Here is a 13,599-nt window from a genome sequence, read left to right as displayed (position 1 = left end):
CTGTGCCAAGTTCCAGGTTTGGTCAAAACACCCAAAGATTTTCAGTTTCTTGCAGAGACCAACGGAAATATCTCAAGTTATAACCAGCATAACCAGTTTTACTATATAAATGTTCACTTGGTTGTGATTAATACAATTTGTGTAAACAAAATTGTTTCTTTTCAGTAAAATGCATTCAGTTTTGACCTAACATAATGGTATCATACATGTTTCTCTGCATACACGATTTTTATTTTTTATTTTTTTTTATAAATCCATGTACTTTTATTTTGAAAAGCTCATTCGTCTTTTTTCCGGTTATAGGTCTTATTTCAATTGACGCGCTGAAAGCTGCTCTGGCAGCTCAGGTACTTGAAAGCAAAACCGCGTCTTCTGTTGGTGCAATTTTCTGTGCAACTCCATTCGTGATTTTCATAGTAGATTTTATATTCATAACGATTCTTTTTTCGTATTTCATTATCTTATCAGTCACATAGTATTTGCATCGCTGTCTCTCTGAACCAAACTAGTCTAAATACCAAGAAGTAATGGTTCACTACTAAAATGACTGACTAAACAGTCAATTAAATTAACTCCACACAGGTCTGACCATATATAAACTAAAATCAGAGTAACAGTATTGATGCTGGGTTTTTTTTTTTAGTTCTGTTGTGTAGGGATAAACACCAAGGTATAATTGATAAGAGCACAATATTTAATTAAACGATGACAGCAGCATATGTAGAGAAACAGTTTGTCTTAATAACATGCAAAGATCAAAGTAACATGTCTCCTGGTTTTGAATATAATTTGCACAGGAGAGGAATATGTGTGCTGTGAAAGGTTGACCATTTCAGTTTCCAGTCATTGTTTTTCGAGCACAGCAGATGCTGAAGATAAACCACTGTTTATTGAAGAGAACCAGGAAGAACACTTCAACCCACCAAACATCAAAAGCTCTTCAGCAGTTTAACAGTTTGTTTCCTTTGGCAGGCAAGTCGTTAAAACCGCCTGTCAACCCACGCAGACGGTTATGAATATTCATTTACTACAGCAACCTTTTGCTCAGTATGAAGCCATGAAAGGGATTTTAAAATATTCCTCTCCTGTGCAAATTATATTCAAAACCAGGAGACATGTTACTTTGATCTTTGCATGTTATTAAGACAAACTGTTTCTCTACATATGCTGCTGTCATACAAGAAATTACAGTCCATGCCTTGTTAACCTTGTTAAATTTTAAACGGAGGAGCTGCTTAATTGTCTGTGCTAATGAAAAAGCATCTTATTTGGGTGAGGGTGGTACTGTATGATAGTGCCCCAGTTTCACAACCGTGCCTTGATGAATGTGTAGTGCAGCTTAATCGCTTTTCCTGTCAATTTGTCTGCCATATGACTCCTCACAGACACAGGACTCAGATCGCTGTCAGTGGCTGACAGGATGAGCCAACATCTGAATATAGCTCATTGATGGCAGCTTGCTTTGATCCTGCTTGCTGTGCCTAATTATTACCATTTCTTTATGCACCCTGGCTCCCAGGATGTTGCCTCTTTACAAGGTACCTTTCCCTCATCCTCATTCTCCTACGCCTTCTAACATTAAATGGCTGACAAACATGTGGGGCACAGAAATCTCAAGTCTCAAGAAAAAACAACCGTTCAAAGTTTCTGGCAGGATGGTTTTGACTGGGAACAGAGAGAGAGAGAGAGCCGAGTTTGTTTGTTTAGGGGCTATGTTCGTTTAGATGAAAGTCTCGGTTTATGATCAAAGGCTGCCATGTAGAAGAAGAATTGAAAAGCCCAGACAGTTTAAATTTTAAGGGCTTTCATCATGTATTTGTGCAGAGGATGTGGATCACTACACTGGCAAAAGTTCAGGGTCTTTCTAAACTTGTTTCCATCAATGCGGTATCACGCTTTTAAACCAATAAAGTAAACCGTAACCTCTTTAAAAACTCAGAGAAAATGAGTGGTAGTTTCCATAGTGCAGCTCTGTTCAGTTTCCTCTTAACATGCCTATAAGCATGTGTAAGTTAATCCCCTCCCCATGTGAATCACCTTTGGCACATATAGAGATATTCCATTGCTTTCAGCAATGTACCTGAACAACGGTTGAGAGGATAAACATCAGGCTGTTTGTTTTGTTTGGAGTTTTCTGACATTTTAAAGCTCCTTGAAACAGTGATAAAATCCTGTAACAATAAGGCTTTTGACTTTTCTTCCTTCTCCGGCTTGATTGCCTTTTAACAGCTGCCAGGTTTTGGAAAGACTACAGTCGAGAGAAAAAGGCCTCCAGGAAGAGCAATTATGGTTTTATTTACCATGCCCGTTCCTACAGCACTCCTTTTCTCTCTCCGCCTCCTTTTTCTCTCCACTTTGTGATCATTGATCAGATTAGAGAAGAGTTGAGCTTCCTCATGTGATTCATCTCGTATAAAAACTTCATTGACACATGAAAATTGTGGGTGCTAAACAATTAGAGGTAAAAGATAGAACTAAAGGGATAATTTACACAATCAACAGTTATGTGCCCTTCTTGACATGAGGTCTTTTTTTGCGAGGGGAAATCCGTCTTTAGCTGGTCTGGGTAAGAGTATAAATCTTTTGCTTCATTTTTGACTTTGTACTGTGAAATCAATACCTAACAATAAAATAGTTAATGAGTTTAATAAAACAGCCAAGAAAGGTAATTTTAAAAGGTGACATTGATGTGACTGAGTAATTTTGAAGTGTGTGAATAGAGATGAGTTTAATGCTTGCTTTCCTTTTACATTCAGGAACAGCATACAGGATCCACCTTTGGAGTGGAATGAAAAAGCTCTTGCCAGCAACAAACAAAGGGCACATTGTCTGAACCCGGCAGCTGACATGCAAAGCAGCAGAGCATTCACAGAATGCAAAACATGTTCATACAAACAACGAATCCACTGATGTGTCTGTGTAAACAGAGCAGAGGACTGATACAGTTCAAAACAGAATCATCCATCAACAGTTTTGTTTTTAGGTCAAACTGGTGGCAACCACGCGCTGTCAGACATTATATCCATGTCATTTTGAGTCCCCATACAGGACGCATGTCTCATACAGTCACATTGTCAGAGCTTCAAAACTGCCCTTGAAAGTTAAACATGGAACAATTCTCTTTACTTCCATACATGTAAAGTGACTTTCTTTAGTAAAAAAAAAAGTGGGACTTTTTTAGTAAATAATCAGTTATTGAGATAGATTACATGAGACAGTGCTCAAGGTCAACTGCAATTTGTTATTATTGCTGTAACCGTTTTGACTTATTGTCCTCACTGTGATTATCGTGTACAAAATCTCATAAATTACGACTATAAAAAACACTGTGGTTTTGCAGATCTTTAATAAATGTAATAAATACTCAAACAGCTGAAAGCATTAAACACAAATTCAGTTCTTGTTTTTTGTCTCGGCAAGTTATTCCAAATTACTTCTAGAAAATTGTGCCCCCGGCGACATGCATTCAGTGCAGGTAAAGTTACATTACAACTCTTCGATTTCACCTAAATAAATGAAAAATAGCAACTTGTGGATTGGTTAATTCATTGTTTTAATTTTGTCAATGTGATTTTGATAAGTAACACATGCCTCATCCATCTAAATAATTAAAAAAAAACTTTTGTACAAGTTTTTTGAGTTTTGCATTATTCATTGCACTAATTTTAGAATGTCACCTGAGCAACCAAGGCAATCATATCTTTTTTCCTCCCATAGTATGACAATGATTACAATATACCAAGTTGTTGATTACTTTGTTATCCTACGTGCTATTTGGAAGCGATCCATCCAAGATATCAACATATTAGTCCTATCTTGCGTGCATCTTGTATCATCATTTGTGAAAGGCTGAATGATGCATCCCCTTAAATGTTTCATTCGCAAAGAACTGTGGAACAGCATGAATTCCTTTCCTATCATAAAGGGTGGTCCAGTGTACCCTTTGCTAAAAGATATAAGAAAAAGGCATTCAACCAACTTTTCTTTGCAGTTTAAGAATTCAACCAGCTCTTATCTGGGTTACCATGTCTGAGTCATTTCACTCAATTAGGAAGCTTCCCCAGCAAAATGGACCATAGATCGCAGCACAGGCGACTGTGAAGAGAAAGATCTATCTGATGTCTTGCACACGACACGACACGACACGACACGACACGACACGACACGACACGACACGACACGACACGACACGAGACTTACTTGCAATCCTTGCAAAAACTTTGAGACCCCTAAAGGACCCCTGGAACATGCTAAAGAATCCCAGGAACCAACAATCACAAAAACCCTAAAAAACATCCTTAAAATTCTTGTTCTGGTCAATATCTCAAATGTGGGGCAGCAACATTGTTGAGGCCATTCAGAGGTCTGTCTCCAGTATGAACTCCTCCCAGAAGTCCTTGAAAAGTGACACATACGTGTTGTTCTGGCAGAAACTGATGTAACCTTGGGCCATAACGCTGGGTCCACATAGGTGTAGAACAAACCTAGTAATCTTGGAGGCTCAACAGCAAAGCTTCACGCTGAGCCAAAAACACGGCGCACACCGAAGCCAAACTGCGGCCAAAGATGTTGATGTTGAAGTGCAAAGTGCCATGGCAGTAGGGGACGGCCTATGGTGAGGTGCACAGCCTGACAGCAGTGGACTCAATCTCACAATACAATCCATGTCAGCCTCTTGTGGGGCAGCACCTTGTTGGTGATGGTGTTACTGGGCTAAAGGCTAGACAGAATGTGGTCGGTAAGGATAAGAGTCACCGGGTCATGGGATGAAGAGCAACTTAATAAAGGAAGTCTGATGCAAAGCACAGGGATGAAGAGGCCAGAGTTTGTTGCTTTGCAGAAATGAAACAAGCAAAGGGCGACATATTGTGCTTTCACAAATGCACAGGAACCCTGAACTTGATTCTCTGGACATTGACAGTTCATGAGAAAACAGCTTTAGGGAACATCAAGAGACAATCTTAACTTAACCCTGATCTTTAAAACTGCATTAACTAATTTGTTGGCCACTGGGAGAATGCGCAAAAACAAGCTGTAAACACAACACTGACATACTGCCATTTCTTAGGTTGATTTAGCAAACTCATTTGCTTACACATCCAGCAGATACAAACCAACATTGAGTTTTACTTGGATTGATGTTTGTGGTAACTAAGCAGCAGCTCGGGAAGACTGAGGGAGAAGCTATAGTTTCATATAAAATACCTCGAAGGTTCTTGGTTTAAACTTCGGCTGGGGCCTTTCTGTTTGGAGTTTGCATGTTCTCCCCGTGCCTGTTTTCTTTCCTCCTACAGTCCACAGACATAGACTGTGTTAGTTGAATTGGTGATTCTAAATTGGCCATAGGTGTGAATGTGTGTCTGTCTTTCTCTGTTGGCACTGTGATTGACTGGCAACCTATCCAGGGTGTATACCTCTTTTGCCCAAAGTCAGGCTCATCGATAGGCTTGTGTTTTAGTTCCTACAGTGTGACACACCTCCATAGTTGCTTGGCCAAAGGCTGGTCTCCTCCGCTAAGTCTGACAGCAGACTCTTCTAGGTAGTGGTACCAAATGCAGGTTGTCTCGTATGTCTCTGGAGGTCAGCCTTTCAAGATGAGACTTTACATTTTGGCTTGAAATATTTATTATTGAGGAGTTTTATGTCTGTTCAGCAGTAGAGTAAGAATACTAAGACACGGGAGGCTGTAGCTCAGTCGGTAGAGTGGGTTGCACACTAATCGAAAGGTTGGTGGTTCGATCCCCAGCTCCTCCTGTCCACAAGCCTAGGTGTCCTTGAGCAAGACACTGAACCCTAAAAAAAAATGGCTCCCGATGGTGTACCATCAGTGTGTTGTAAGTTGCTTTGGATAAAAGCGTCAGCTAAATGTAATGTAAAAACTGAAGTAGTCAAACACAAGCTAAGATTTTAGATTTTGTTAGAACATAATTTAAATGCAAGAAATAGAACATATATGAAAATATAAGCAGGAAACAACTTGCACTGTGGAGTCTGGATGTACTGCTCAGCGAAGATACCCAGGAAATTGCCACGCATGAGGCTGACCAATGGACTGTTCTCCAAGGCGCCTCTTGGGACTACTGCTGCTGTAGCAGGAGTTGCTGTTGTTGCCATCCTCGCTACTAGTCCAAAGGCCCCAGCACTTACTTCCACATCGAACAGACATGATGTCTGTGTTTGTGTCCACCTGATGGCTCTCAGCCAAATCCTCACTCTCTTTAAGTTGTTTTTGTTCTCTACCAACTCCTTAGGAAAATATCTGGTATTTTCTAAATGATCTACTGTTCACTCGCTCATCTCTGTGTGTGTCTGCTGTTTGCTGCTTAGACCTATATCTGGACTCAATATTGATGAAAGCAGGGAGAGTCAACCAAAATAGGGAATCGCAAGCCTGAAAAAGAGGACAATGAGTTTAAAGCTGCTAGAAAGCTAAGCAGAACAGCAGTCACTTGGTAACTTATCATACTTGCACCGTACAAGTTGCCAGGTCACAGATGATACACTGGTAATACAAAAATATAAATATATGAATACATTCATCCATTATCTATACCCACTTTATCCTGAACAGGGTCACGGGGGTGCTGAAGCGTATCCCAGCTCACATTGAGCGAAGGCAGGGTTCACCCTGGACAGGTCGCCAGTCCATCACAGGGCCAACACGTAGAGACAGACAGAAACAAAGACCATTCACGCTCTCATTCACACCTAAGGGCAATTTGTAGAACCATCAATTAACCTGAGGTGCATGTTTTTGGATGGTGGGAGGAAGCCGGAGTACCCGGAGAGAACCCACGCAGGCACAGGGACAACATGCAAACTCCGCGCAGAAAGGCCCAGGCACGGATTCGAACCCAGAACCACCTATATTAATACAAACCTTGAAGGCAATATGTAAAGCAAAGATACATTTTTGTTTTCAAATGGCAGTTAAGTGACCATCATGTGTAGTGTTTGACACACCCTTACCCTTGAGTTTGTACTTGGCCAGTGTCTTTGGTGAAGGCTGATCTCCTCGGTTCAGTCTGACAGCAGAGGCACTTGGGTAGTGGTAACGGATGTAGGTGCATACATGCCTCTGGAGGTTGCCAGTGATGCTGCGACCTCTCAAATCAGGACAAATTGTGCCGTCTGTGGACCATTGTATGGTAGCATTGGACACTCCTGCACCGCCTTGAAGTGCCAGCCTGGCCCACATCGAGTACGTAGGCTGTGCTTAGATCAGGGCAAGCGGGAAATGGAAAATTCAGAAGCTTGGCAATGTCCTAGTCAAAGGTCTTATGATTCTCAATGTGATGAAGTACCAGTGAAGTCTGTGAAGTATTCAATAAGATAGGTTAGCCAAAAATAGGACAGTCGGGGACAGTAGGGGCACATGGACATATTTCTGCCCCAACAGCTGCCTGGGAGGTCTTTCGTGGGATGTTTTTCACACAGATTTCTATGTGTAAACCTGTATGACAACATCTGTGCGCCACTAAGGGGTGGCCTTGAGGTGTTGTTAAAATCTACAAAATGCATCCACCTCCACTGCATCAATTCAACAATACAGACATAAACAATGTTGTTTATTACAATGTAACACACAAAATAACAATGAAATGAATATATGATTCAAGAGGGTTTAAAGAGAATATTGTTGACATGAATACAGAACTGACAGTAAAAAAGTTACATTACTTTATAAAAAAAACAAAAAAAAACATAATTGAAACCAGAACAAATTGCACGTCAAGGGTAAAGTTTGCATTTTTACATAAAGTGATGTCGTGCATAAACATTAAGCCCAGTCTACAGAGGAATATAGCCAGCTCGGTGAGTTATCAGCTTGGCAGATAGAAATGAGCACTTAAAACCACAGCATTAAAAAAGGTTAACTTTTCAGAACAAACTGCATCATGGTAACTAGATTTCTGATGAATTATTGTCCACTGAGACCTTTGACCCATCATCGGACTGCTTTTTCTGTTCAACAAGCTGCTATTTCAATGGGAACCCCAACAAAACTACCCAGTGACTGAGCTCATGTCTATGCACCAATGGCTCTAAAAGAAAATAACTAATGACAACAATTTATTCCAAAAATATCAGAACCATCCCTTACTATGACAACAAAACAGCAGCACTGTTTAGGTTAAAGCTTCATGTTATATAAAAAAATATCAAACACTTTGAGAGTCAGAACAGAGTAAACACTTGAGTTAATACCACATAGAAAATTCGAGCAATGGTGACGACATTTTGAACAATTCCTCTACTGACAGACATGGTCTTAGTCTTTTTAGATAGTTGCACCAACAAAATTTCCTGAATAACGCCTTTTATGTTCTCGATGGCAATTTCTAAATGAATGGTTTTCACAATATATTTAAACTAGTTCAGCCGAAATGAATTGATTACAGAAAGATGTACAGGTTGTAGTCTTCCAAACTACTAACAACAAGGCCAGCGATTGAAAACTCATGAACAATCATGTGTCGGCCTTTTGGGCACTGTAATAGGTTCAGTTGACCAGGTGAGCTTTCTCCTCCCTCTGTTTATCCACCGCTTGGCTCAGAGCTTCCAGAAACCGCTCAAGAGTTACTATTGGTGTCTGCGGGCAAACAAACTATATTTAAAAACAATCTGACTGTGTATTTCCCTCCAGCAGAACAAAATCAATTACTTACCTTTACAAAGAGAGCATGGGCTAGAAATGGTAACTTCCTCAGAGTTCTTCCGCTCAAACCTGTGCTTTTTCTGGAAATGAGAAGAAAAACAAAATATTAGCTTTGGGCTGTTTCAGTTCCCGTTACGCTCAATGTAATGACTGGAGCACAGACGGTGTGATCTGGGTGCTACTGGAATATTGGAGTGTGTACTCACAGAGCAATGTTCCTCAGGTTCAGACTGTGCTCGGACACCTCACTCGTTGCAAAGCCCATAGTCTGGAGCTCAAACATGGTAAACAGCTGCTGCCGGGGATAGATGATCTGGCACTGTACAAATCACACATCATGAGGCATAGAGATATTGGAAATTCTAATATATAAACTGAATTTATTGGATTATGTGTTACATCTGTACCTCATGCTTATGACTGTTTTAGGTTCTTTTAATAACATACCACTATGCACTAAACCAAATTTCCCAAGCACTTCAGATACCAGCATTTTTTTTCATTGAAATTCATTGATTTAACCATGCAATTCCCTCAAAAGGGATGAATAACAACAACATAAGGCTGCTGTTTAAAAAAAATAGAGTATACATTTATATCTCTTGCAAGAAGTGGTGCCAATTGTCAACTCAACTTCCCATGCTGCTGGAATATAGCTGCCAAAACAGTTGGGACTTGAGAGATTACTTTTAAATCTAAATTAAAGACCTTTCTGTTACATGTTGCTTTTAGTTGAAAGCTCTATGTTCCTTTTGGTTGTTTTATTACAGTTTTATTTCTGTGTTTTTACTGCATTCTTGTCCAACCTGGAGGTGTGAAAGGTGCTATATAAATATATTTTGTCTTTGCCTCAATTGCTGACTGCAACACCTTTGAAACACTGAAAGATTCATCTGACCCGTCAGATTCAGCATTGTCAATTGTTCGTTTGGACTTCGCAGCCATTTAAAAACCCCACTCTTTCCATTAGCCCAAATCAACAACTGAGGACAAGGACAGTTAACGACATTATGTCAGCTATGACCTGACGCCACCCGTGTCATCATGGATTTTTAAAACGGTAACACACAAAGCAGAAGGGGAGAAAGTCAAAATGAAATAGTTGATAAATAGCTGCACCTCATGGCCACCATAATTCAGTGTTGTGTCAAGATACTGACACATTTCTCAGAGCCAGTGTTGTTTTCTTGATGAAAATAAGCCCCAACGATTAGAAGTAGATGAAATTGAAAGACTTGGAAAGTTAGACGTGCCTAACATTACAAAAGAATAATGGCTATTGTACATTGTTCACAGATTGTTTGCTCACCTTCATCAGCTCCTCAAGGCAGGACAGGTAGATGTTATAGATGCCTTTCTCAGATGGCGGTCCGATGTACTGCTTGATGTCGGCTCTGTCCACAAAGGCCAAGTCAATCTTTTGTGTCATATTGGATGTCGTCAGGATCACAACGTTGGAATGTCTGAAATATGAACCCAAAAGTCAGTAAAAGTAAGAGTGATTGTACGAATACAAAATTATGACCTCTAGCTTCATATAATTTAAAAGAGAATTTTAATATGGTACAAATGCGTTGCTTTCTGACTGTTTGATCTGGTCCAGCTGAGTGAGAACAGAGTTGACCACTCGAATGGCATCAGAAGGCTCCGTTCCTGCCTGGGAGGCATTTCTTGCTGCCGTCAGACTTTCCACCTGTTCACCACAAAACACGTTCATGACAGAATCAGCTTCAGTCACACAGGATAAGAAAGTAGAAAAGTACAAGAGGACTGTTATTCCAGTGAATATGAAAGCAAACCCAAATGCACCGAATTAATGAATTTTAGGGGCCTTATTAGAATTTATTTTCGATGAAGCAGATTTTACCTCATCAATCAGAACAAACACAAGAGCGTCTTTGTCATCAATCAGTTGTTGGATCTTTTGAAACATCTTCGTGACCAGCTTACCACTCTGTAATAAACAGGCATGGTTATCTGCAAAGATAATATCAGTCCCATCTATCTAATTAAACATTGTAAAATAAAGGGGCAGGGCATACCTCTGAGAACCACTTTGAGAACAAACTGTGGCTGTTTATCTCTACAAATTGGCCATAAGAATACCTGCAGGCAGAGGAGTGTATTTTGAGATGAAAAGAGAAGATGTTGTTACAGGTGAAGCGGTTTCCCTAAAATGAGGACTGTCTTACCGGCTTGACAGTCTGATTGACAGTTTCTGGGCGAGAGCTTTGCACAGCGATGTTTTCCCTGTGCCCGGGGGTCCTGAATGTGGTTAAACATAGCGAGACATATTTGTATCTTTTACACACATCATCTCAGACGCAATCTCAATCAATAAAAATTTGAATAAATTTACCATGAAGCAGCACAACACGGTTCCACGAAATTAGGTTGCTGTCAACATTTTTGTCTGAGAAGTAAATTGTTGTTGTGATATAATCGAGGAGCTGAAGGAAAAGACAAACAATGAGAAATTAAGCAGGAAGGTAAACTTATGGAATAATTATCTCTCATTTCTCAGCTGCTGTTGATTATCTTACCTGGCTTTTGACTCCAGTGTCATATACCAGACTTTCCCAAATCCCATGGAATTCAGCTGTTTAAAAAACAGATCGAGGCATTTTAGGTGAATATTTCGATAGGATACACTTTGAAAGAGCCAAAAGGAAAAGATGTTTTTACATATTAATTGCAGGATGTTCACCTTGCTAGTAGATGCGCACCTTAAAATAATGAAATCTAAGGAAACTAGAAGGGCACTCGAAGGGCGCAGACCTCTACTCAGGCCAATAGTTCACATTTCTGTGATTTGCAAATCTGCAACTGCAACCAAAATATAATAAATATAGAAACATATCAATAATATGTTGAATACAGATTAAACATTACATTTTGTATGTTTTATATTTTTACTACCTCTATTTGTATTCTGTCATTTTTATTGCTTTTACCGTGTATTTTTCCATGTTGCTGTAGTGAAAGAATTTCCCTTTGCGGGATCAATAAAGTCTGTCTGTCTGTCTGTCTATAGAAAGTTCTACTCTTCTGCCTCTGCTGTTGCAGCAGTTCTTGTTATCCACAATAAAATCACTGTCCATGAGTGCACAATGCATAATGACCGCTTGCTTTTATTAAGTTTAAGGAAGTACGTGTGTAACATAGAGGATTACTGGTAACCATGAATATGTATTGCGATATGAAGTCATTGGTTTTCTAAAATCACCTGTTTTGTTACTACTAAACTGTACTGCCATCTGCTGGGGTTTAAGATGAATGGCATTTATTAGAAGGCCAAATGCCTTATCTCACAATGTTAACAAACTTATAAATTGTATTGCAGATTCGCTCCAAAATGTAATGGGTTCTTTTTAGGCCCCCGCTACACCTTAAGTCTTGTATGACTGTCTGACTTCACCTGGAAATACATCAGTCTAAGAAAGCAAGATTTTAGCAACGTGTTGTTTTAGTCAATGTCACCTGCTGGCAGCAACCAGTGATTGGCTGCTGAAAGCTCCTCGTCCTGCCCCAAACTGAGCACGCTGGGTCCATCCTCATTCAGAGTGAAGATGTGAACAGACACAGAGGAGCTCCTCAAATCAAGGGGCTGCGTGGGAGAAAACGTTCAGGAAAAAAAAAAAACCGCAACACATATTTACTTTTTTATGACAAAACACAATAACATAAAAAGGACTAAAAACAAAAAAAAACTTCTCAGAGCAACCCAAAATAACAGACCTGTGTGACGATTTCCTCAAGATCAACTATGGCCACAGATTCAACATTCCTCCGCAGGAAGTCTTCATCAAACTCTGTCCATCTGTAGTTCACAAAAACCATGCTGTGGCGATTCAGTAGTTTCTGAACATGCATCTTCACCTCAGATAGCTTAGCTGTGCTGAAATATGAAAAAGAATGGAGTCAGACAACATATAAGAATGCATTAATGGGCTGTGTATATATATATATATATTATTTCTGGCTGACATTGTGACCGTACTAATACTGATCTGTTTTATGTGTTAAAAACAAGATCTTCAGACATGAATTTTAGAATATATTGAACTGTTCGGGGGAAAAAAAGTGACTTTAATTGAGTTCTTAAATTTGACTCGCACACAAAAACCTGTTATAGAGCTGTAACTAACCATTTGTTTCATTATCAATTAATCTGTCGTTTACATATTTGATACATACATTACTTTTCTGCACTTTAGAATGCCAGAAAATTGTGAAAAATGTTTCCCGGAGCCGAAGGTGTAGCCTAAAATCTGGCACAAGTAACAACCACAAGATATCAAGTTTGTTATCGTGGAGGATTAAAGGAACCGGAAAATATTCCGATTTAAGCAGCTGGGTTTAGAAAGCTTCAGCTGTTATCCATTTAAAAAAAAAAAAAAAAAAAAAGACTCAAGATTAACTTTCTGTTCATCAATCATGGTTTCAGCTCTGCTGCATATTCAGTGTATTAATGCATCTCATTGAAGCTGCCAGCCTCCTTTGAGATCTGTCCAGCTGAATTGCGTATTATTTGGTTTGTCTGCAGTAATGTCTTTGTGCTTTGACCTGGTCTCCATAAATACAGCTTCACTGACACGTTTGACCGACTGGAAGAACTCACCTTTGAGTTTTAACGTGAACCTCCACGTTGATGTTCTGCTTCTGGTTTCCCACCTCCATCGCGTCGCCCTCCGCTCCTGGAAAACTGTTAAACGTCAGAGCAACATTCAGACATTCAGAGCTTTAACAAACATTTCTCTCACGGTCACAGATGTTTTTTTTTTTTTAGTCCTCTACCAATAAGCGCACGCCTCCTTCAGCTAACGAGCTAACATTGGTAAGTTGTCAACGCTGTCGCCCGCCAACACATCTGGCTGACATCAACGAAGCAGACAAAACTGGAACCGTACCTCAACACAGTCACCTTTATCAAACTGGTT

At 39.8% G+C, this 13,599-nt stretch overlaps 1 protein-coding gene across 1 annotated transcript; it reads right to left on the bottom strand.

The window, feature by feature from the left end:
* Window positions 1-7,623: 7,623 nt before the first annotated feature.
* trip13 (thyroid hormone receptor interactor 13) lies at window positions 7,624-13,434 on the bottom strand. Its single transcript, XM_069696119.1, has 13 exons — window positions 13,281-13,434; window positions 12,398-12,557; window positions 12,140-12,266; window positions 11,203-11,258; window positions 11,019-11,109; window positions 10,852-10,924; window positions 10,702-10,765; window positions 10,527-10,613; window positions 10,246-10,352; window positions 9,969-10,122; window positions 8,866-8,978; window positions 8,670-8,739; window positions 7,624-8,593 (listed from the first exon to the last, which is right to left on the bottom strand). The coding sequence occupies exons 1-13, from the start codon at window positions 13,337-13,339 to the stop codon at window positions 8,504-8,506; spliced, it is 1,251 nt and encodes a 416-aa protein (XP_069552220.1). The 5' UTR covers window positions 13,340-13,434; the 3' UTR covers window positions 7,624-8,503.
* Between the last annotated feature and the right edge of the window lie 165 nt (window positions 13,435-13,599).

This window comes from Brachyistius frenatus, unplaced genomic scaffold (genome assembly GCF_029030835.1).
Source record: "Brachyistius frenatus isolate BFR_SWC_R1_liver_20210118 unplaced genomic scaffold, ASM2903083v1 Contig_20, whole genome shotgun sequence".
NCBI classification, from domain to species: domain Eukaryota; kingdom Metazoa; phylum Chordata; class Actinopteri; family Embiotocidae; genus Brachyistius; species Brachyistius frenatus.
Note: the sequence above shows the minus strand (reverse complement) of the source record. Positions and strands in the feature narration are given on the sequence as shown.